Source organism: Suncus etruscus, chromosome X, assembly GCF_024139225.1.
Source record: "Suncus etruscus isolate mSunEtr1 chromosome X, mSunEtr1.pri.cur, whole genome shotgun sequence".
NCBI classification, from domain to species: domain Eukaryota; kingdom Metazoa; phylum Chordata; class Mammalia; order Eulipotyphla; family Soricidae; genus Suncus; species Suncus etruscus.
Genome location: NC_064868.1, coordinates 4,138,195 through 4,164,064, shown reverse-complemented (window position 1 = coordinate 4,164,064; position 25,870 = coordinate 4,138,195). Strand labels below are relative to the sequence as shown.

At 40.2% G+C, this 25,870-nt stretch overlaps 1 protein-coding gene and 1 pseudogene across 1 annotated transcript in view; one reads left to right on the top strand and one right to left on the bottom strand.

Moving 5' to 3' along the window:
• Nucleotides 1-22,826, top strand: part of MBTPS2 (membrane bound transcription factor peptidase, site 2) — a 63,987-nt gene extending 41,161 nt beyond the window's left edge. The window contains exons 6-11 of the mRNA XM_049766793.1: nucleotides 65-183; nucleotides 2,390-2,570; nucleotides 17,488-17,582; nucleotides 18,293-18,482; nucleotides 20,251-20,326; nucleotides 22,241-22,826. Coding sequence (XP_049622750.1) covers nucleotides 65-183; nucleotides 2,390-2,570; nucleotides 17,488-17,582; nucleotides 18,293-18,482; nucleotides 20,251-20,326; nucleotides 22,241-22,463 — 884 coding nt within the window. The 3' untranslated portion in view covers nucleotides 22,464-22,826. The remainder of the gene's footprint in view (nucleotides 1-64; nucleotides 184-2,389; nucleotides 2,571-17,487; nucleotides 17,583-18,292; nucleotides 18,483-20,250; nucleotides 20,327-22,240) is intronic.
• On the bottom strand, nucleotides 11,450-17,091 carry LOC125999123 (Y-box-binding protein 1-like; annotated as a pseudogene).
• Nucleotides 22,827-25,870: the final 3,044 nt, after the last annotated feature.

The window sequence follows — 25,870 nt, the reverse complement described above, 5'->3', positions numbered from 1 at the left end:
AATGCAAGCCATTATGAAAGCCAAATATTAATATTGTGCCTGTCCTTTTCCCCTGTATTTTCAGGTATCTGGCATAATTTCGTCCTTGCACTCCTGGGTATTTTAGCTCTTGTTCTCCTCCCTGTAATTCTCCTGCCATTTTACTACACTGGAGTTGGGGTGCTTATCACTGAAGTTGCTGAGGTAAATGGTGGATGATCAGTAGCATACTTTTTTTTCTCATCAGATTTTGCTCTCTAGTACTTATAATTACAAATGTATTACATGCAGTAGAAACACTACATTTTCAAGCCAAAACTTTGATTCTAATTCTCCTGATACACAAAATGCTCACTTTGTGATGAAGTTCTATAATGCTTTCAAAGCAAGCAAAATTTTCATGAAACATGTTAAATTGTTTCAAATACTGAAAATTTTGTTTGGTACTTATGAATATAGGAGCAGGTATTTCCCACCTATATTTTGTCTCATCTAACTTTTTTTGGTTTTGTGGCCACACCCCATGATGTTCAGGGGTGACTCCTGGTGATGCTTGGGGGATCATACGGGATGCCAGGGATTGAACCAGGTCCCCTGTCTTTTTTTTTAACATCATGGCTACTTAGGCCTTTTAAAATAGCATTCAAAAACTTTTAAAGTTTAGTGACATAATTATAATAATGCATTAAAATTGCAAACAGGTAACAACTTACCAGTTTCACAAATGTTATAATAGATATTTTGAATTACAAAATTCTTTATATGTATATAAAATCTTTATTTAAGCACCATGATTACAAGCATGATTGTAGTTGGGTTTCAGTCTTAAACAGAACACCCCCCTTCACCACTGCAATATTCCCACCACCAGTGTCCCCACTCCCTCCTTCCCAACCCTTGCCTGTATTTGAGACAGGCATTCTACTTCTTTCACTCATTAAGATTGTCATTGTATTACAATGATGTACAGCTTGTGAAGTAAAAAACTCTGAAACATAGGATCTTAAGCTGGCACTGTTGACATTCAGACTGGATGCTTTGTTGTGGGATTCATCCTGTAGATTATAGGATGTTTAACAGATCCCTGGTTCTGCCCATTGGCTAGTAGTAGCACCTCTTCATCATACTTACATCGTCACCAATGAATGCTTCTCAGGTAAGAATCACTGTTCTCTAAAGGCTGTCTTGTAGAGAAGAAATTGTATTTGTGTGTTAGATATTTTTGGGGTTATGGGACATGTGTTTATTCGTATTTAAACTGTACTTTGACTCATGCACTTTTTAAAACTCTTGTCATAGTTTTCTCAGACTTGAAATCTTAAGATACAATAAAGGAGGAAAAAATGATTTCTTATGAAGCTCTAAATGATTTCTCAAAACTCAAGAGAAAAATCCACTTCTCACTAATCCTAAAGTTTATAATTTCAGGCAAGACTGTATGTAGCAAATATTGGAAAGTAAAAACATTAAAAATTTATTATTGGGGCCGGGCGGTGGCGCTAGAGGTAAGGTGCCTGCCTTGCCTGCGCTAGCCTAGGACGGACCGTGGTTCGATCCCCCGGTGTCCCATATGGTCCCCCAAGCCAGGAGCGACTTCTGAGTGCATAGCCGGGAGTAACCCCTGAGCGTCACCGGGTGTGGCCCATAAACCAAAAAAAAAATTATTATTAAAAAATAAATAAATAAAAAGATTGTCATTATAGTTGTTAGTGTAGTTATTTCCTTGAGAGGTCCCCTGTCTTTAAGGCAAGTACCAATCCTGTTGTACTATCCTTCTGGCCCCTTTACCTTTAACATTTATTTTTATTTCTCTGCTTTGAGTCAAATATCTTTACTCCTGAGAAGTAAGAAAAGTGGAGTTCGAGCTAGTGAACCAGTGCATTTCCTAGGCACCAAATAATATTCTTCTTCTACTCTGTAGTTCACTTCTTTAGATAATGAGGACCATAAAAGGATGGCACCGAATTTTCCATTCAGACACTGGGAAGATGAAAATGACCTTGTGAGCAACTGACTCAAATACTTATTATGCTGACATTATGGCCTTCATATTTGGCACTATGTGAAGAAAGGACTTGTTTTATGATCTTTTCTAGAAAGGCAGGGGAAAGTGAAGCCATTCTGATACCTGCCTTCACAGAAACATCTTAATTAGCAATTGGAGGAAAACTTTATCATTTTAATCTCAGCAGTCAACAAGTTGATAGTTTTGTTTTTCTTTCAGTTGTGAAAAATGGAAAATCTTAGGTTTTTGAGTTTTGTTTTTATTAACTTCCTCAGGCATCGCGTGTTAGACTCAAAGCTGCATTATCTTCTGTAACATTCAAATTATGCACTTAATTTATTGTTATTTGCTTAGTAAAACTATAGCTTATCTTCAAACAGTATCTGACGTTATCCTCTTCTCAAGGACTCACCTGCCATTGGACCTAGAGGCCTTTTTGTGGGAGATCTTGTCACCCATTTACAGGATTGTCCTGTTACTAATGTGCAAGATTGGAATGAATGTCTAGATACCATCGCCTATGAGCCCCAAATTGGTTACTGTATAAGTGCATCAACTTTACAACAGTTAAGCTTCCCAGTCAGAGGTATGTATTTCTTCAGTATAATATGGTACCATTCAAGCAAGCTTGCCATTCACCAGTCTTAGACTATGTTTTTAGATCTATCTGGTTTATTTTTGTGTGAATCAATGACAAATAGTAGGCTTGAACTAAGTAGACTTTATTTTAGTAAGTTGAATAATAATAGATACATATACGTGTATGCATATTTGCTTTGGGGGCCACACCCAGCAGCACTCATGGTTACTCCTAGCTCTGCGCTCAGAATTACCCCGGCAGGCTTGGAGGACCATATGGAAACCTGGGTCATCCTCATGCAAGACAAATGCCATACCAGCTGTGCTATCACTCCAGTCCCAGTAATACATATATTTTTATTATTATATATTATTGTTGAAGTTCTGACTAACCTCATAATATATTTGACTTTATGAATGCTAAAATTTTTTCTGCATCTATATTCAGTCAGCATTCATCTCATCTATAACTATTTTCCTGAATTTTTTTAATTTAATTTAATTTAATTTGGTTTTTGGGTCACACCCAGCAGCACTCAGGGGTTACTCCTCGCTCTACGCTCAGAAATTCCTCCTGGCAAGCTCGGGGGACCATATGGGATGCCGGGATTTGAACCATCGTCCTTCTACATGCAAGACAAATGCCCTGTCTCCATGCTATCTCTCCAGCCCCTATTTTCCTGAATTCTAATACTTAAATATCTATGCTGTATAAATGGTAGCATATCCAAAGCTATTTTTGAGAGTCCTTTTATGTGGCAGGCATCCAAATGAAATCATCAGCATCCAAAAATACCCACTTAGTATCAAATATGTTTTTCTGTGTAGCAAGTGACAGGGTGAAGCAAGTTTATTCTTAGAAGTTGATTAATTTATGGTAAGCTTTTAAAGAGTTAGCGCAATTATTTATAGTGTTGGAAAATACAAATTCTACTTACAGACCATCTTTAAATAAAAAGAAATCCCTAGATACTTGTCCTTATAAACTAGGGTTAAGTATGCTTAGTAATTAATTGAAAATAATTTTATTTATGTACTCTGTGCAGCAATAACTAAGGGTTTTTTGTTATTTGGGGTCCACCCGGCAGCATTTAGGGGTTGCTCCTGGCTTTGCACTGAAGAATCACTCCTGGGGCCCGGAGAGATAGCACAGCGGTGTTTGCCTTGCAAGCAGCCAATCCAGGACCAAAGGTGGTTGGTTCAAATCCCGGTGTCCCATATGGTCCCCCGTGCCTGCCAGGAGTTATTTCTGAGCAGATAGCCAGGAGTAACCCCTGAGCACCGCCGGGTCTGGCCCAAAAACCAAAAAAAAAAAAAAAAAAAAAAAAAAAAGAATCACTCCTGGCAGTGCATGGAGAACCATATGGGGTGCCAGGGATTAGCCCGAGTTGGCCACATGCAAAGCAAGCACCTTATTCACTGTACTATCACTGCAGCCCCTCTTTTTGTACCTCTTTCTAACAAAACCTACTGTCATTTTAATGTCCCTTACTTCCTCCTTTCCGTGACTGTTGCTGTCAAGATGACCAAGGTTCCCGTACTCACTTGGGAGTATGATGACCCTCATCAGCGCCATACTCTTTCGCTATAGTGCTTGCACACTTAATCCCAGGAGTGGCACTCTTCAGCTGTGGTACTCATACATATTCTTGGTGTGGTGCTCACCACGGGTCACATACCTGGCCACAGAGCTCACACACTGTTAACTCTGGTGGTCACTGAGGTTTGAATACTCCTATTTTGCTTGTACAGACCTGTTTGCATTGCCACAATTTTTTAATACCCTCTCTTCTGTTATTGTCCACTAGTCTGGTTGTTGTCATGCTAATTTCTTCTTTTTTTTTTTTTGGTTTTTGGGCCACACCCGGCAGTGCTCAGGGGTTACTCCTGGCTGTCTGCTCAGAAATAGCTCCTGGCAGGCACGGGGGACCATATGGGACACTGGGATTCGAACCAGTCACCTTTGGTCCTGGATCGGCTGCTTGCAAGGCAAACGCCACTGTGCTATCTCTCCGGCCCTAATTTCTTCTTTTGTTATATCCTCATATTGTGCACATAGGTGAAATCATCCCAAATTAGCTCCCCCTTTTTTGTTGTTGCTTTTTGGGGCCACACTTGATTGTGCTCAGGACTGCTGCCAGCTCTGTTTTCAGGGGACCGTGTGGTGCCAGGAGTCAAATATTCTCCCTGAGGGCTGAAAGGACTAGCTTTTGATGTGAAGTTCACTACATAGAATGGTGAGTTTAGTTAGAGAGATGACTACACTAACTAGCCTGACAATGTTAATGAGTGAGAGAAGTAGAAATGCCTCTTGAATACAGCAGGGGGTGGGGAAGGAGGGGGATGGGGGCATTGGTGGTGGGAAGGTTGCGCTGGTGAAGAGGGGTGTTCTTTTTATGACTGAAACCCAACTATAATCATGTATGTAACCATGGTGCTTAAATAAAGAGAAAAAATTAAATTAAAAATATCAATCTCCCTTATGTAGGACCAGCTTAGGGTAGGGTACTTGCCTTGCATGTGAGTGACCCAAATTTGATCCCTGGCATTCCATATAGTCCCCCCAAGCAATGTCATGAGTTCTTCTTGAGCCCAGAGTAATTCCTGAGGATTGCTACTTCTTGCCCTCAAACAAAACACAAAATTTCCTGTGTGCAAAGCTGATAGAATATGTACTCTAATCCACTGGGTTTTTTGTGTGTGTGTTTTCTGTTCTTTGGAGAATTCCAGAGAGGAATTTCTGAATCATATGGTAGCTCTGATTTCAGCTTCTTGAGGCAGCTCCAGAGTATTTTCTTTTTTTTTTTTTTTTTTTTTTTTTTTTTTGGTTTTTAGGTCACACCCGGCATTGCTCAGGGGTTACTCCTGGCTGTCTGCTCAGAAATAGCTCCTGGCAGGCACGGGGGACCCTATGGGACACCAGGATTCAAACCAACCACCTTTGGTCCTGGATCGGCTGCTTGCAAGGCAAACACCACTGTGCTATCTCTCCGGGCCCTGCTCCAGAGTATTTTCTAAAATGGTTGTGCCAGTGTTCCCACCAGCAGTACACAAGGGTTCTTTTGACCCTATCCTTGCTAGCACTTACTGCTTTTGATGTAAACTGTTCCCACAGATGTGTGTGTTTTATTTTGCTTTTCTTTGATAAACAATTTATAAGTCCTTTAGAAACCTTGATTATTGGGCCTGGAGAGATAGCACAGCGGCGTTTGCCTTGCAAGCAGCCAATCCAGGACCAAAGGTGGTTGGTTCGAATCCCGGTGTCCCATATGGTCCCCCGTGCCTGCCAGGAGCTATTTCTGAGCAGACAGCCAGGAGTAACCCCTGAGCACCGCCGGGTGTGGCCCAAAAAACAAACAAACAAAAAAAGAAACCTTGATTATTGGGGCCGGAGAGATAGCATGGAAGTAAGGCGTTTGCCTTTCATGCAGAAGGTCATTGATTCGAATCCCGGCATCCCATATGGTCCCCCGAGCCTGCCAGGAGCGATTTCTGAGCAGAGGGCCAGGAGTAGCTCCCGAGTGCTGCCGGGTGACCCCCCCACCAAAAAAAAAGAAGAAAGAAACCTTGATTATTAACCTTATATTGGGTATATAATGTTTGTTCAAATTTATATAATTTTATATATTATATAAATATTATATAAATTTATATAATATTTGTTCAAATTCCCTACACTGTTTTTTTAGTTATTTTTATATTTTTGTTGTACAGGGGTTTATCAGTTTAATGTAGTTACAGTTATCTATCTTTAATTTCCCTTGCTATTGGGATTGGGGCCTGAAAGATATTTCTACAATTAATGCCAAGAAACATTTCATTTCTGTTGCCTTCTACATAATTTATGGTATAGGGTCTTATAGTAAGATCTTGCATCCATTTTTCTTCCTATTTTTGAAGGGATGACAGTTGGACATATTTTGTGGTGGTCAGGAGCACAGAGATTACTTTCAGCAGGGTAACATATGGTACCTCGGATCAAGCCTGGGCCTCCTAAATGCAAATCATGCACTCAGCATTTTGAATTATCCCTGTAGGTTAGAAAATATTGCAAAAATAAAAAAAGAAAATATTGCAGTTTATTTTTTATTTAAACACCATGGTTACAAGGTTATGTATATTATAGGGTTTTTTTTTCCTACAGATAGTTTTGTTTTGTTTTGTTTTGTTTTTTGGTTTTTGGTTTTCGGTTTTTGGGTCACACCCGGCAGTGCTCAGGGGTTACTCCTGGCTGTCTGCTCAGAAATAGCTCCTGGCAGGCGCAGGGGACCATATGGGACACCGGGATTCGAACCAACCACCTTAGGTCCTGGATCGGCTGCTTGCAAGGCAAACACCGCTGTGCTATCTCTCCGGGCCCCTACAGATAGTTTTCATGATTGAGTTACAGTCATGCAAAGTACAGCAACCTTCACCATACGCTTTTCCTGCCACCAATGTCCCCAGTTTCCCCCTCACCCTCTCAATTGTCCTCTTCAGGAGGAGGAGCTTTGGGCTTTGGGTCATATCTGGTGATACTCAGGAGCAACTCCTGACTTTATGCTCAGGAATTTCTCCTAGTGGTGCTTAGGGGACCATATGAGATGCTAGAGTTCAAACCCAAGGCAGCCACATATGCAAGGAAAGTGCCCTACCCACTATGTTTTTTTTTTTAAATAGTGATGATCCCAAAGAATTTATTGTAAAGGTAGTGGCAAATACATTGAGAATAATCATCAATAAAAATGAATTAGAGGGGCCGGAGCAGTGGAACAAGCTGTAAGTGCCTTGCACGCACTACCCTAGGACGGACCGCAGTTTGATCCCCCGGCATCCCCCCAGAGCGATTTCTGAGCGCACAGTCAGGAGTAGCCCCTGAGCATCACTGGGTATGGCCCAAAAACAGACAGACAAACAAAAAAGAATTAGAAATTACACGTTTAAAGTATTAAGTTAAGTTTAAAGTATTAAGTTTTAAGTTATGGCTAATAACCTACCCATTGTTTTATCTCTCCAGCTCACAGTTTCTTTTCCTTGAGACTATTGAAGTTTTTCTAGTACCATTTGTTGATAATTTCTTATAGAATTGTTTTCTTTAATATGTCTGTATTTTGGATATTTAGAGCTTTTTTTCTTCCTTTTTCTTTCATACAAAATGGAAAGGAAATATTTCCCTAATGTACTCTGAAACTCCTTTTTAGTGTGTCGTATGCATATTTCTCTAAAAACATAAAGTGCATTGTTATAGTTTGCATACTAATAAAAATAAAACTCCAAATAGTATTTTATGTTTTAGAATGAAACCCACACTAATATTTGGGGGTGACACCTTGCAATGCTCAGGGACAACTCCTGGCTCTGCGCTCAGGAATTACTCTGGGTGGGGGGCGGGGCCAGAGAGATAGCATGGAGGCAGTGCATTTGCCTTACTGCAGAAGGATGGTAGTTTGAATCCCGACATCCCATATGGTCCCCTGAGCCTGCCAGGAGTGATTTCTGAGCATAGAGCCAGGAGTAACCCCTGAGTGCGGCCGGGTATGACCCCCCCAAAACAAACAAACAAACAAAAAACCAAAAGGAATTACTCTGAGTAGTGCTCAGGAGACCTGATGCTGGGGCTGCTGGGATTTGAACTCGAGTCAGCCACATGCAAACCAAGTACTCTACCCACTGTATTGTTGCTCCAGTCCCATAGCCGTATCTCTCATATCTCCTGTGTGGCAACTCTATCAAATTACTTGGCGTCTTTTGTTTTGGGGGGTCTATTGGCTTGTTTCTTGGTGTAAACCTAACTATGCTTGGGTCTTACTCCTGACTCTTTACTCAGGGATCATTCCTGGAAGGCTCAGAATCCTGGAGGGACTCCAACTCAATTCCACTGATGCAAGGCAGGTGCCCTTCCCCCTATACTATCACTCCTGTCCCTCAAGATTGATAGATGATTCACTTGTATTTTGAAAGTGTGAAGATTGAGCCCAGGTCTCCTACATGCAAGACATACACTTGACCACTTAGTCACATTCCCGGCCCCACTACATGATTTAATTTTTTTTTAATTTTATTTTATCCTCATACTTATTTTGGTTATAAAATATGTATCTTCTCATAATGATAATATTTCATCACAATCACATATTCAGATGAATTATTCTTTTTTTTATTTCTTTTTTTTTGTGTGTGTGAATTGTGAGAGCTAGCCTTAGTTTCTAAGTTTCTCTCAAGAAAACGAGTTCAAGCAAAATAACATTGGGAGTTATCTATCAACTGAGAAGGCTCTGTGGAGTTAGACATGTCTAGTATATAAGGAGACAGGGAGGGTACAGAATCACCCCTGTGGAGTAAGAAACAGGTGACAGGAGATATGTTTTCTATTTGTTTTTCCTTTTAGGTTATTTTCATAAAAATAGTTTTTTGAATATTTGGGTCTGAATAGATAGCCTAGAGGACTGGCGAACATGGACTTTGCATGCGGAAAGCTTGGATTAAATCAGTTCTTGCTCTTTTTTTTGTATATACATTGTATTCCATTATTGAATAACAATATTTTTTTTTCTTAACACCACCCATCACCAGTGCAACATTCCCATCACCAATGTCCCAAGTCTCCCTCCTCCCCACCCGACCCCCGCCTGTACTCTAAACAGGTTCTCAATTTCCCTCATACATTCTCATTATTAGGACAGTTCAAAATGTAGTTATTTATCCAACTAAACTCATCACTCTTTGTGATGAGCTTCCTGAGGTGAGCTGGAACTTCCAGCTCTTTTCTCTTTTGTGTCTGAAAGTTATTATTGCAAGAATGTCTTTCATTTTTCTTAAAACCCATAAATGTGTGAGACCATTCTGCGTTTTTCTCTCTCTCTCTGACTTATTTCACTCAGCATAATAGATTCCGTGTACATCCATGTATAGGAAAATTTCATGACTTCATCTCTCCTGACAGCTGCATAATATTCCATTGTGTATATGTACCACAGTTTCTTTAGCCATTCGTCTGTTGAAGGGCATCTTGGTTGTTTCCAGAGTCTTGCTATGGTAAATAGTGCTGCAATGAATATAGGTGTAAGGAAGGGGTTTTTGTATTGTATTTTTGTGTTCCTAGGGTATATTCCTAGGAGTGGTATAGCTGGATCGTATGGGAGCTCGATTTCCAGTTTTTGGAGGAATCTCCATATCACTTTCCATAAAGGTTGAACTAGACGGCATTCCCACCAGCAGTGGATAAGAGTTCCTTTCTCCCCACATCCCCGCCAACACTGTTTATTCTCATTCTTTGTGATGTGTGCCATTCTCTGGGGTGTGAGGTGGTATCTCATCGTTGTTTTGATTTGCATCTCCCTGATGATTAGTGATGTGGAGCACTTTTATAAGTTGACTATATCTCATAAACTTATAAATCTGCTTACTCATTTTTTTTTGTTTTGGGGGTCACACCCAGAAATACTCCTGGCTCAGCACTCAGGACTTAATCATAGTGATGCTCAGGAGACTATATTGGGTACTGGGTATAATATACCTACTATACTATTTCTACAGCCTAGTATAATTGATTTAAAACAGCACTTACACTTGACCAGTTATAAAGACTTTAAGGACTATTAATATAATTTGAGATATGTACTAGATTTAAAGACCAAGGTTTTAGCTTGTGACTTAACAAGGAATCTGGGCTCAATTTTCAGTACCACGTAAATAAACACAATAAATTCATTTAGTGGAAGACCTGACCTTAAAGCTGTGGACATTTAAGAAAGTTATGGACCTTGCATGCACTTAACTTGGATTAAATCCCTGGCATCCATACGGTCCCCCCAACCCTGCCAGGATTGGAAAGATCTGATACTTAAAATACTTGTGAACTATCCACAGTGACTGTTATTCTAGCCTTTCATTTTATATCCTGACTCTCCAATGTATATTATTAAATTTTAAAGGTGCTATACAAAATATTGATTAAAATGCTTAACTAAACAGACTAGATCTTCTACAGTTGGGCCAAAGAGTTAGTACAATAGGTAAGGCACATGCCTTGCACACAGCTGACCCAGGTTCTAATCCTCAGCACCGGATATGATCCCCTGAGACCCAAGACACACCAGGTGTGATCCCTGAGTTCAGAGCTGGAAGTAAACAGCAGAGTTGTTGGATGAAAACTTGTGTGCTTTTTTTTTTTTACTTTTATTTAAACACTGTGATTACAAAGTTGTTCATGATTGAGTTTCAGTCTTATAATGTACACCACCTTTCACCCATGAACATTTTCCACCACCAGTATCCCTGGTTTCTCTCCACTCCCTCTACCTGCTTCTGGAGCAGACATTTAACTCCTCTCTCTTTATTTCTTCCTTTTTTTTTCCTTTTTAGACACTGTGGTTTCACTATTGTTAATAGAGGTGTAACTTGCATATCACGTTAACTCCAACACCACTTATTGTGCAGAGTGATCAGTCTCAGCTATCATTGTCATAGTGGTTTCTTCTCTGCCCTTAACTGTACTGCTCCACGATTTGTGGCAAGATTCCTACCAGACTGGTCCTCCTGACCCTCCTCTCTATTGTCTCAGGTTATTATTAGCACACTGTCTTTCATTTTTCTTATATCCCATAAATGAGTGAGATTATTCTATGCCTGTCAGTCTCTGTATAAGCAAATTTTATTATTTCATTTTTCATAACAGCTGTATAGTATTCCATTGTTAGATGTACTTTAGCCACTCATCTGTTGTTGGGCACCTGGATTGTTTCCATGTTCTGGCTATTTTAAATAGTACTGTGATGAACATGAAAATGCAGAGTATTTTTTTTATTCCTAGGGTATATCCCTAGGAGCTCAATTTCTAGTTTTTTGAAGAATTTCCATATTGATTTTCAAAAGGGCTGGTCTAGATGGCATTCCCGGCAGCAGTGACTAAGAGTCCCTTGTCCCTGCATCCGTGCAGCACTGGTTCTTCTCTGTGATGTGTGCCAGTTTCTGTAGTGTGAAATGATACTTCATTTGCATCTCCCTTAGGGTTATTGATGTGGAGAGTTTTTTCCTGTGCCTTTTGGCCATCTGTATTTCTTTTCTGAGAAAATGTCTGTTCATTTCTTCTCCCCAGAGGCTTCGTATTTTTTTTTTTTTTGGTTTTTGGGTCACACCCGGCATTGCTCAGGGGTTACTCCTGGCTGTCTGCTCAGAAATAGCTCCTGGCAGGCACAGGGGACCATATGGGACACCGGGATTCAAACCAACCACCTTTGGTCCTGGATTGGCCGTTTGCAAGGCAAACGCCGCTGTGCTATCTCTCCGGGCCCGAGGCTTCGTATTTTTATTCTTGCTGAATTCTACCAGTGACCTATATATCTTAAATATTAAACATTTATCAGATGGTTCTTGGGTGAATATTTTCTCCCATTTTGTGGGTAGTCTTTGTATCCTAGTCACTGTTTCCTTTGAGGTGCAGAATGTGCAGAAGCTTTTCAGTTTAATGCAATTTATCTTTGTTTTCACCTTATTGGTCAGTGGTGTTTCTTCCTTTGACTTCAATGTTATAGAGTGTTCTGCTACGTTCCTTCTATGTACCTTATGATTTCAGGTCGATATCAAAGTCTCTAATCCATTTTTAATTTGATTTTTGTGCATGGTGTTAAACAGAGATCTGAGTTCGTAGCTAACCAGTTTTCTCAATACCACTTGTTGAAGAGGCTTTCCTTGCTTCACTTTGGAAGGAAGGAAGGCAGGCCTCTTTGCTGTTCATTTGTTTTGGCCAAGAGGAGATAGCAAACAGTCAAGAAGATACAGTCTAATTAGTACAAGATGTCTTCTTCAAATAAGCTAGTTAAAGGAAAAGCCAAGTAAACTAAAATCAAAGCCCTATAAAATTATATTGTTTATTAACTAACATTTTCTTTCTTTATTTATTCTTTTTTATAATTATCTTTATTTAAACACTGTGATTACAAACATGATTATAGTTGTATGATTACAGTCATGTAAAGAATACCCCCCTTCACTAGTGCAACATTCCCACCACCAATTTCCCAGATCTCCCTCCTCCCCACCCCCCCACACCTGTACTCGAGACAGGCTTTCTACTTCCCTCATTCATTCACATTGTTATGATAGTTTTCAGTGTAGTCATCTCTCCAACTGCACTTATCACTCTATGTGATGAGCTTCATGTCATGAGCTGCACCTACCAGCCCTCATCTTTCTTGTCTCTGAGATACTGTTAAAAATATCTTTCATTTTTCTTAAAGCCCATAGATGAGTGAAACCATTCTGCATCTTTCTCTCTTCCTCTGACTTACTTCACTCAGCATAATAGATTCCATGTACATCCAGGTATAGGAAAATTTCATGACTTCATGTCTCCTGATGGCTGCATGGTATTCCATTGTGTATATGTACCACAGTTTCTTTAGCCACTCATCTGTTGAAGGGCATCTTGGTTGTTTCCAGAGTCTGGCTATTGTAAATAGCGCTGCAATGAATATAGGAGTAAGGAAGGGATTTTTGTATCTTATTTTTGTGTTCCTCAGGTATATTCCTAGGAGTGGTATAGCTGGATCGTATGGTAGCTCAATTTCCAGTTTGTGAAGGAATCTCCATATCGCTTTCCATAAAGGTTGTACTAGACGGCATTCCCACCAGCAGTGAAAAAGAGTTCCTTTCTCTCCACATCCCTGGCAGCACTGCTTGTTTTCCTTTTTTGTGATGTATGCCAATCTCAGTGGCGTGAGGTGGTACCTCATAGTAGTTTTGATTTGCATCTCCCTGACGACTAGTGATGTTGAGCATCTTTTCATATGCCTTTTGACCATTTGCCTTTCTTCTTTTTCAAAGTGTCTGTTCATTTCTTCTCCCCATTTTTTGATGGGGTTGTTTTTTTCTTGTATAGTTCTGTCAGTACCTTGTAAATTTTAGATATTAGCCCTTTATCTGATGAGTATTGGGTGAATAATTTCTCCCACTTAGTGGGTGGCCTTTGTATTCTGGGCACTATTTCCTTTGAGATGCAGAAGCTTCTCAGCTTAATATAGTCCCATCTGTTTATCTCTGCTTCCACTTGTTTGGAAAGTGCTGTCTCCTCCTTAAAGATGCCTTTAGTCTCAATGTCCTGGAGTGTTTCACCTACATGTTGTTCTATATACCTTTTAGTTTCAGATCTGATATCAAGGTCTTTAATCCATTTGGATTTTACCATTGTACATGGTGTTAGCTGGGGGTCTGAGTTCGCTTTTTTGCAAGTGGCTAACCAGTTGTGCCAACACCACTTGTTGAATAGGCTTTCCTTGCTCATGCTAGTGTTTTGAGCAGTGTCTATCCATGAACCAGTGCTTGTCCTCGGGCACAGGGGGTTGAAGAACACTGCTCTTGAAAACATTTTTGTGATAAATAGGACAGCTTTTATACTACTAATACTGCTGCTCTGGGTCTGCTTCTTCATCACACCTGGATATGTTAGTATGTATATAAGCTTTGGGGATCTTATTTTTGCTGTATTGCCAAAAGCTTATAAGAATAAGAGGGACCAAAGAGATAGCACAGTGGTAGGGCATTTGCCTTGCAAGCGGCCGACCCAGGACGACATTGGTTCGAATCCGAGAATCCCATATGGTCCCCCAGGCCTTCCACGAGTGATTTCTGAGCACAGAGCCAGGAGTAACCCCTGAGCACTGCCAGGTGTGCCCCCCCCCAAAAAAAAAGAAAAAAAAGTAAGAACATAAACTTTTGGTGTAAAGCCCAGGTCATCACAGATGCATACAGTTTTTTATATATACAAGATTTTCTCATAGTGCCAAAGTTTTATTAGAGTATAAGCTTTTGGGATCTTATTTTGTTGTTATCTGATCCCTGGGATCAAACCCAGGGCATCACTCATGCATAAGGTTTTTGAGAATGGGTTTTGGACCATACCCAGAGGTAAACAGGGTTTACTTCTTGTTTTATGCTTAGATGTCATTCCCAAAAGGGCTCATCATATGTGGTGCTGGGGATGGAACCTGGATCAAACCACATGCAAGGCAAGAGCCCTCCTCACTGCTATACTATTACTTCAGCCTCAACCTGCAAATGTTTATTGGGGTGGGAGGAAAAGTCACACCCAGCAATGCTCAGGTCTTACTTCTGCGATTCTGCACTCAGGAGTTACTTTTGATGGTCCTTGGGGGACTTATGGGATCCCAGATATTGAACTCAGGTTGGCTCCAGCCCTATCAACCTGCATAATTTTTAATTGAGAAAAACCAGGCTTTTTAAATTTTATTTATTATTTATTATTATTTATTTATTTATTTTTGGTTTTTGGATCACACCCAGCAGCGCTCAGGGGTTACTCCTGGCTCCACGCTCAGAAATCGCTCCTGGCAGGCTCAGGGGACCATATGGGGTGCTGGGATTGAACCACCATCCTTCTGTATGCAAGGCAAATGCCTTACCACTGTGCTATTTCTCCGGCCCCTTTTTTTTATTTTTCTAAAAACACATTTGTCATTACCAAAAAGAGACGTCTTTAGGTAAAAAATAATAAAAAGCCCAAGCTGTATAGATAATGCAGATAGTTCTGGTTATCTGGTCAATGGGCAAAAAGTAAGCACTTAGGTCTTCAGTTCCAATATTTTGTTCATTTCTTATAGCTGGAATTTCATATTCATTTTTTCTTGTTGGATGACTAAACCAGATGATGGTAAAGATGGTAAGCCGCATTTACTCAGCCACCCCCCCACCCCCCGTTCAGCCTCGGAAGCGGACGAATTCTCAGCTGGTGGATCGGCTGCTTTTGTCTCTTTGCCATCTTGTGGTTTAGGGTTTTCTGGGCATCTGTGTCGGTAATTGAAGTTACGGCAGTACCAGCATTGAGGTGGCTGCTGACCTTGGGTCTTAACTCCTTGATTTTCCTTGTTTTCTTTATTGCCATCCTCTCTAGGTTGTCTTTGGCGAGGAGGGCCCCTGCAGAATTGTGGTCTATAACCTCTATACAGATTCTGCCTCACTGGTCTACCTTGTTCTCCTGTACCCTGGTTGTCAGCACCCTCCATCACTTCTCCCTGTACAGGAGGTTTGGAATACTGTGGTCGATCCCCATAGGGTCTCCTCATGTAGTAAGGTGGGAACCTTCACCTGCGGTAGGGCCGGTATTGTTGAGCCTAGCACTCTCTGATCCCTCATTCTTTTCCCCACTCTCACTATTCTGGTAATTCTGCTGGTAATTGCATGGAGGACCCCTGCGATGTAGATAGTGTCTATAATGGTTACGGTCTGCTGCATATTTACTGCCTTGCACTGGAACTCCATCAGGGCCTGTACCATTTGCTGCCTCCACACCCTTTTCTCCTTCAACATCAAACTCCACACAGTCTCTCCATCTCCTACACTGCAAAGGTAATGCCTGAGGTTATTCTTCTTTATGGCAGTCTGGTGTACAAATACATCTTCCTTGGTGTCTTTCCTGTTGATGAAATCATATCCGTTCCTTACATTGAACCATTTGACTGTTTCCAAAACCTGCATTGCAATGACTTTCTTGTCCCTGCCAGCTGGTGGGTGCCACCGATGTGAGGCTGCCCGGGAGGTCCGCTCTCCGTTCCTGCTACCGATTGAACTCCTGCATAAGATTCTTAAGTTTAATTAGTATTTTGAGTGGAGGCTACACCCAGTGATGCTCAGGAATTATTCCTAGTTCTGTGCTTAGGAACTACTCCTAGAAGTGCTTGGGGAACCAAATAGAATGCTGGGGATTGAAGGCAGGTTGGCCACATGCAGTGCAAACATGCTACCCGCTGTTTATTTAGTCCATATCACACCTTAAGTTATGCTCGACAAATTTGATGCACTGAATGCAAAAACCTTCCCAAAATATATACATGGAGAGAAAATTTTGTCTAACCTTTGCCAGTAATGTAACTTACTTATTCTTTGCCAGATGCAAATGAAATAGTCTAGCAAAGAACTTAAAAACATTTCATGAATAATGGATATAAGCAGTTGCCCTATTTCTGTTGTCTTCCAGAAATGATAACTGAATTACTGGGACACAGGCAAATACAAGCACAACTATGGTGTCAAACTGGCTGTCCTGGTTTTGTGTGTAAAGCCCCAGAGTAAGTTTGGGAGAGACACTTGATAGAATAGGGCTGTCCGTGGAGATTCAGAAGCTCAGTAGAATTGCACCAGTGCTATGAGGCCATCCACAGTGGTTCATTTATGCATGATTGTTTGGAATTACTGTCAACCCTAGAGATACCTTGCTTAACTGTGGGGAAGTTTAAAGAAGACACCTCATTGAGAGCAAACACATTTTCTCAATTTCTAATTGAATGTTTCTTTTATTTGTGTGGGGGTTTTTCCCAGAAAGTGTTCAGGACTGGGAACTATACCTGGTTACACTTAGGGACTGCGGGTCCAATCCAGGCTGTATAGGTTTGATAATTCAGTGCTTAGGATCGCTGATACAGAGCTGCTGGGAGCCACCAGGAACACGTATGTGCACTCAAGGGCCAACAATGAAACCACACAAGATGTTGGCTGGGGAAGTAGGATTGAAAGTGGTACTCTCTTATGGTAGGCATTCACTCCCACCCTTCACACCAGCTCAAAATAGGCTTTTTGGAACTGAAAATCGAACTACAACAAGTGGCCATTAAGATGAACTCTGAATTCTGCAATTATCTCTGTGTGCACGCACAGTTTGCTGAAAAAAAATTTTTTTTGTTTTTTTTTGGGCCACACCTGGTGACACTCAAGGTTTACTCCTGGCTATGCACTCAGAAATCGCTCCTGGCTTGGGGGACCATATGGGACGCCGGGGGATCGAGCCTCAGTCTGTCCTAGGCTAGCGCCGGCAAGGCAAACACCTTACTGCTCTGCGCCACTGCTTCAGACCCAGTTTGCTGGAAATTTTATCTTGAAAGCACAAATTTGATGACAAATGCACTTGTATATAACGCAGTTTACTTTCTATTTAGCATATAAGCGGCTAGATGGTTCAGTTGAGTGTTGCAACAACCACAGTCTCACAGATGTGTGCTTCTCCTACAGAAATCATTTCAATAAGCGATTGGTAAGTTGGCTCTGAAGCAGTCTTGTTTATGCATATAGAACTGAAATGGAATTTAGGAAAAATTTTCCAGTGCGTTTTTTTGTTGTTTTATTAAAATAGTCACATTTCACATAACACATTTCATCTGAAATTTGTGTTTGTTTCTTGTTTAAGGATCATACCTGATGGTGCTCAGGAGTTATTCCTAGCACTGGGCTCAAGGAATATTGTGGTACTGGGAATTAAACACAGGCCTCCTGCATGCAGTATGTGCACTCAATCTGTTAAGCTATCTCTCCAGCCCACACCTGAAAATCTTCAAAATCTATAGTGATTGGGACCCGAGAGATAACCCAAAGCTTACAGTTTTTTGGGGGGCACATCTGACAATTCTCAGTGGTTACTCCTGGCTCTACACTCAGGAATTATTCCTCACAGTGCTTGGGGAACTAAATGAGATATCTGGGATCTCACCTGGTCAACTCCATGCAAGGCAAGTGCCCTACCCTCAGTGTATACTTTTTGCATATTGGCTCCCTGAGTTAGAACCCCAGCATTGCATGGTCCTCAGAACACCACTGGGGATGGCCCCCAAACTGTAATTTACAGTGCTGTTTTAGTATTCTGAAGCTGAAAACTTAAGTATAACCTAATAGGTGTACATAAGGGAAATAAAGACTGTAACTTGATGTTCTTGTTAACTAATAATGTTTAATTATTCAAATATATAGCATACATGTCTCCCAGCTCGGAAAGCCATTGAAGCCATGCAAGTTTGTAGAACCAATAAAGATTGTCTTAAAGCCTCAAGTTTCTGTATAATACCATCTTTGGAAATGCATACTCGCTTAATCAAAGTGAAGCACCCACCGCATATTGATATGTTGTACGTAGGACATCCACTGCACCTTCACTACACAGGTAGGTATTGATTCTGTGGTAAATCCTCAGCAAACCATTTACTTCTCATAGATTCTCCCAGTAGAAATTCAGTACAGGGGGCCATAGAGATAGTGTCATGTGTAGTGCACTATACCTCGCTCTGGGCTCAAGAATGACACTTGAGGGCCCGGAGAGATAGCACAGCGGCGTTTGCCTTGCAAGCAGTGATCCAGGACCAAAGGTAGTTGGTTTGAATCCCGGTGTCCCATATGGTCCCCCGAGCCTGCCAGGAGCTATTTCTGAGCAGACAGCCAGGAGTAACCCCTGAGCATCGCCGGGTGTGGCCCAAAAACTAAAAAAAAAAAAAAAAAAAAAAGAAAAAGAAAAAAGAATGACACTTGAGAGTGCTGGGGGAACCATATGTGATGCCAAAGATTTGAACCAGTATTATGGCCACAGCAGGCACATGCCAGGCAAGTACCCTCCTCCTGTATTCTCTCTCTCTCTCTCTCTCTCTCTCTGGCCCTCTATTTTTAGAACAGTCTTTGATAGCTAATTGTTAGTATATTTTCCACTTTTATCCTATTCTCACCCCAAAATCCAAACATACACTAGGATATTAACTTAGCTTTCTGCTATTTTTATTACATTTTCTAAAATAATTGATTTTGTATATGTTTCACATAGAGTCTGCAAGCATATGCTTGATAAAGACTTTCCTGACTATGTTTGTAAGCCGAATTTTTTAAATTTGTATTTTTAATAATATTTAATTAAAGAACTGTAGTTTACAATGTCACTCATATAGTTATTTAATTTTTTTAATGGGGGCAACATTCAACAGAACTGAGGGATTACTCCTGGCTCTGCACTCAGAATCACTCCTGGCAGGCTCAGTGGACCTTATGGAATGTCTGGGATCAAACCTGGGCCCATCCTGGGTTGGCTACATACAAGGCAAATGCCCTACTACTGTGCTATCACTCCAGCCCTTCATATTGTGATTTAGGTGTACATGTTCAAACACCAATCCCATCATCAGTTTTTTCTCATTTCTTATTTCTTAGTCTCTTTAGCTAATGCTTTTGATATCTCTTAACTTTCTTTTTTACTTGTTTTTTTAAGTACCATGGTTACAAGGTTTTTTACATTACAGATTTTTTTCACAGATAAAGCTGTTCATGATTGAGTTACAGTCATACAGTGTACAACAACCTTTACCTTTCCTTCCACCAAAGCCAACAGTTTCCCTGTCAGTCTCCCTGACACCCTCCTCCCTCCTTCCCACCTTCCCCCGCCTGCCTCTGGGGCAGGCATTTTACTTCACTCTCTGTTATCTCTCTCTCTTTTCTTTTTCGACATTCTGGTTTGCACTACTGCTAATGAAGGGGTGCCATGCATGTCCCTTTCATAGTAGACCCTTCTCTACTCTAGCTTCACTCTCCTCTCTTTGTGACACTCGTCCAACCATGAACTGGTCCTCTTAGTACTCATCTCTATTGTCTCTGAATATCGTCACCACACTGTCTTTTATTTCTCTTATATTCCCACAAATGAGTGATATTATTCTATATTTATTCCCCTTCCTCTTCCTCATTTCACTCAGCATAATAATCTTCATGTCCCTCCATGTATAAGCAACTTTCATGACTTCATTTTTCCTAATGGCCACATAATATTCCATTGTGTAGATGTACCACAGTTTCTTTATTCATTCATCTGTAGCCCAATTTTTTACCTTAAGGTAAAGTTCATAACCCTATAACTGAGCTGGTATGAATTATTTTCATTTATTTTTATTTTTCAGTGAGTATCACCAGTTTTGTCCCACGCTTCAACTTCCTAAGCATAGATCTTCCTGTGGTTGTGGAGACATTTGTCAAGTATCCTTCCTACTGTGGAAAATATGTAAAGTATTTTGCTTGAAACTTGACTGGTCTAAACCCTGACTAGAGCATATACAGACCTTAAAATATCTATCAGGTGATAAAGGAAAAGGAGACTTTAGATTGGGGATATAGCTCAATGGTAGAGCATATGTTTTGCATATTTGAGGATCTCAGTGTGATCTCAGCATCAATTAAACAAAACTTCAATGTTGAAAGAGATCAAAGTAAAAAAAAAAAGAAAAAAAGATCAAGGCATATATAAAAGGAAAGAAGTTAAAGGAGAAAGGAAATTGAGTGGGAAGAAAGGTTGATATGGAAATATAAAAGTGAAAAATCCCAGAATATAAATAGAAATAAAACATATTTCTAAAATCTATTAGGATCTGAAAATAAATAAAGAAAATCTACTAGTAAGTTTAGAAAAGTAAAAACTTGGGGCCGGAGGGATAGCATGGAGGTGGGGTGTTTGCCTTGCATGCAGAAAGACGGTGGTTCGAATCCCAGCATCCCATATGGTCCCCCAAGCCTGCCAGAAGTAATTTCTGAGCATGGAGCCAGGAATAACCCCTGAGCGCTTCTGGGTGTGACCCAAAACCAAAAAACGAAAAAAGAAAAGTAAAAACTTTAGTTCCTAATGAAGTGGTGAATTCAGCCCCAACTGAGCATTTTTGCATGGACCAAATGGCAAATTTTTATAAGAGAGATCATGTGAATGTCCACCACCAATTAACAACTGAGAGAACAAAATCTCATGGTCTTTATGTGTATTTATAAAAGATGAAAAACAGGATCAAATGGTAATTTTCCCTACTTCTGTTTTTGTTGTTAGGTCATACCCAGTGGTGCTTGGGGATTATGATTGGCTGTGTGCTGGGAACCATGTGGTTCCAAGGAACAAACCTAGGCATCCTACAAAGGGTACTCCAGCCCTTTGAACCATCTCTCAGGCTTTACTTCCTTACTGTTTAAGCATATCTTCCCTTTGTAACATTACAAGTTTAGAAAGACTTAGTCTTGGGGGCCAGGTAGGTGGCGCTTGAGGTAAGGTGTCTGCCTTGCAAGCACTAGCCAAGGAAGGACCGCGGTTCGATCCCCCGGCGTCCCATATGGTCCCTCCCAAGCCAGAGGCGATTTCTGAGCACATAGCCAGGAGTAACCCCTGAGCGTTAAACGGGTGTGGCCCAAAAACCAAAAAAAAAGAAAGACTTAGTCTTGGGGGTGGAACAATAGCACAGCAGTAGAGTGTTTGCCTTGCATGCAGCCAACCCATGATGAACCCAGGTCTGATTCCTAGCATCCCGTAAGGTCCCCTGAGCCTTCCAGGAAATATTCCTTTTTTTTTTTTTTTGGTTTTTTAGGTCACACCCAGCGGTGCTCAGGGATTACTCCTGGCTCTGTGCTCAGAAGTCGCTCCTGGCAGGCTCAGGGGACCATATGGGATGCCGGGATTTGAAACAGGGTCCATCCTGTGTTGGCCACATGCAAGGCAAACGCCTTACTGCTGTGCTATCACTCCGGCTCCCAAAAGAGATTTCTGAGTGCAGAGCCAGGAGTAACCCCTGAGTGTGCCCCCACTCCAAAAAGAAAAAGAAAAAGACTTAGTTGTCTAAGGTTTTCATTACAATTGCCTTAAGTTACATTTGTAAATAAAGTATAAAATTAGAAGGTTGTCCTTTAATTTTTCTGACCCAGGTTGTATTATTTCTGAACTTTGAGATAATATAAATTATTTCTTTTAAATAGTAGATATCCAAGAAGGAAGAACTTATACTGGTGGGCAGAGATATTAGGCAAAGGAGGAAAGTCAAATTTAGTTTTAAATCCAGTCATTTTAAAAGATATTCTGACTTTCTAAAGTGGAACTTCCTCTGTGATCTCATTGCAAATTCCTTAACTACTTTTAATCAGGTACCTGATATCTCTCTCAGGAGCTTTGGCTATTGTTAATGCAGTGCCCTGCTTTGCTTTGGATGGACAGTGGATTTTAAATTCATTCCTGGATGCTACCCTCACCTCAGTGATTGGAGACAATGATCTCAAAGATCTGATAGGTTTTTTCATTTTGCTCGGTGGCAGTATACTCTTAGCTGCCAATGTCACTTTGGGTCTCTGGATGGTTACAGCACGGTAATATCTTCACTCCACTGGCAAAGCCATTGAGTTTCAGTATACAAAATTGAAAACCTAGAGGAGGTAGAGCTCAGTGGTAGAGCATTTGACTGAAAAATGGAAAACCTACTTGATATAAAACATGAAGTGTTTCCTTAAAATTCTATTTTTAACCAGCAACTTTAATATCTTCCAATATCCTGAGTATATAAACTCTGAGGTAGGGAAAAATATGAAGTGAAAGCTACTGTTTCTGACCACATTCTTGGTTTAAATCCTGAATTTAAAACATCAGGTACTTGTGGAACTATTTCTAAACAAGTATAATAATATGAAATAATTTTTGTGTAATATATGTTGGTGTAGTATGAGAGAAGACAATTGGGAAGGGGTGGAAATTGAGGGAAACTTCTTTAAAAGAAATCACTAATCCAGAATTAACGTGCAGACTCTTTGGCTCAACAGAATTATGACCCATTTTCTTGGCCTCTATCTCTTGTCATTCATCTTGTTTGAAATGTATTTTTAAAATTTAATGATGTATTATTTTGTACTCTTACAACTAAGTTCTGATTACAGATGAATTAATGAACTTCTATAAAAAAAAATCTGCTGGCACGGAAAGGGAATCTTTATCAAATGTTGTCAAATATATGACCACCGTCACAAGTAGGACCTGCAATATCATGAGACAAATTTTGCCCCACAGAGCTGCCTCTGATAAGGTAACACGATACCCTCAGTAAGCAGTGTCGACCTTTTCATTCAGCACAAGTTTCTGCAAGTGACACTTCTTGCCAACTGAGGCCTTCAGGCTTGACCCTCACAACTGAGCTGGTCTTTGGGCAGATGACAAGACTATCTGCAATCCTGCTTACCATTCTCTACAGCTCTGTGAAGCTTCAATTCTTCCAGGATAGACATTTTCTCTTGTGCTGCTACAGCTATCTGGGAGCTAGTTCCTGGCTCCTATTTTCAAGAAGTCCCACCTGAAGTCATAAACTGCACTCTGTCCCTACCATGTTTCTCCGGAGTGGGTTTTTAAACACCTGGTTCTTGCCTTCCAGCTTTCCCCTAAGCTGCCTCTGTGGCTTCACAGGAAGAATGTGTGGGCTAATAGAGATGAACCAAGCCAGGTATCTGACCCTTTGTAGTTCAAGGTCTTTTCAACTGCAGATACAGAACTAGCAGGACGGAGCACTCGGCAGGCAGACCAGTGTGCCCAGCTCCACTCTCGACATTCCCTGGTGATCAGTTACCTTCCTATAGCCACTGCTCAGTTGCTCTTTAGACACAAAAACTTTGTTCCATTGTTTGGGGGGAAACTTTTTAGAGTAAATAACAGGTCAGCCTGCCTTCTTACCTAAAAATTACATATTAAATATAGTGTCAACATTTTATTAATGATGCTAGGTCGTCAGACATGACCTTTATTGCAAGCTTTCAAGTCAGTGGTTTCTCCTGGGGGGGGGAAGGGGTATTTGTTCTCAGTCATTCAGGATCAAAAGTATCGTTAGCATAGGAATGCTCATATCTGCTCAGGTAGTTTGGGGAATGCCATGAAATACTCATATGATTAAATCAATAACATGAGCTAAGCATTTTACTCATGAATTTTTGTGTATATACTGGTCAATCGTGTTTTTTTTAACTGAGAAAAAGATTAATAGAGGAAACCCAATCATTAACTACTTTTTCTGGATGAAAACAGAACAACAAATCACCTCATTTTTCTGTTGCTGTTAAATATCTTGGTTTGTCTCCATAGGGTTAAGATTTGGGGACCGCTCTATTAGGATATTGAGCACTTCAGTCTCTTTTGTATAGAAATGGCCTCACTGTGTAAGAAAGGGAACCTTCTGTGTTGTCTCTCAGCTTCATTCTGAGCACTTCTAGAGCAAGGACTATGTCTTCCTACTGACCGATGCATCCCTAGCAGATTGCATGAGACATCATAAATGCTTCATACATGTGGTTGAATGAATTATTACTGTTATTTATGAACTAGAAAAGCATGTTTCTATTTAAGTAAGCTGTAAAAATTACTGAGTGTTTACTGTAAATATATGTGAACATAAAGAAAAAGTTGGAGAGTCTTTGTGTCCTGGTATACTCTCATCTTTATGAAAATCCATTTTGACTTCTACAGAGCAAACATAAATTATCCTGAAGATTTAAAGAGGAGTGTTTTTCCTGTGTTGTTACTTTGTTCAAGAATAAATGGTATTCTCAGTGTTCCTACTCTGGATTGTTTACATTTTTGAGGATATTTTAAAAAAGAAAAAGAGTCATTGGCAATCTGTAAAGAATGTGTATATTATTTTCAGCATCTGTTTGAAAAGACATGCAGTTAAACTTGACTTTTTAATCATAGCTCTTATAGGTCATTGTCCTAACAGTCTAACAGGAAATTGTAAACATGTGCTTCATGGATATGTGGTCCTCAGTCATCATTTGTCTTATGGTATTTATTGAATGTCCACATACTAATGGTGCACGGGTATTTTTTCTAGAATTCTTTGTGTTGTGTGATTCATGCTTAAGCTTTGGATTGGAAATAACATGGCTGCTGGTATTTGATGTGTAGCAATAAAATCATAAATGTTGACCAGCATTGCGGGTTTCAGCATTTGTGTGTTGTCTAGTTTTTCATTAGTTTTGTTTTCCATCATAATTGTTTCATTTATGTTACAAAACAGTTTTGCCTGATTTTAAGAGCAGACCTCAGTTTTCCCTCAAATAATCCAGGAGAGTTACTGCACGCTGTGGGAAAGAGGATTTTCGATGGAACTCCTGTGCTCTCAACTGATTTGGGAAATGGTCTATGAACAGATTTAAAAAAAAAAACAGGACTTAACATATTTCTTTTCATCAGTGCTTGACATAAAACTGCTCTAAATTAATGTTTTTAGAAATGTATAAAGGAATCGTCTCAAATACTTTTACAGTTATTTCAGTTTTTGCCTGCGCCACATGTGTGGACACACGCACACACATACAACCACACACAAACTTTGTCACTTTTTCCAGGGTACTAAGGACCAGATAAAAGAGTAACTTCACTGACTTACTAATTGGGTTGCCTCATTCCACTCCTAACCTGGGATCCTTATCTACTTTACTGAAGCACCACAAGACTGGAGGATTGTTTTTTTTAATCACTTTTTTTAAAGCCACTTTATTGAGATAAAATTAAAAACCATAAAGGTCACCTGCTTAATCTGAGATTAACTGTAAAATATTTTCCTTAACAGCTAATCAAACAGTAGTACATTTTCGTACAATCTAACCTTTTCAGTCATTGAACATGTAACTAAAGATTGGAGGGTTCAATTATTTTTCAACTGTTTTAACGTTAGTGGTTATCAGCAGTGGAATGGAGTTGAATGACAAATTTATTTTAAGGGAAAGCATGTTGATGAACTTTCA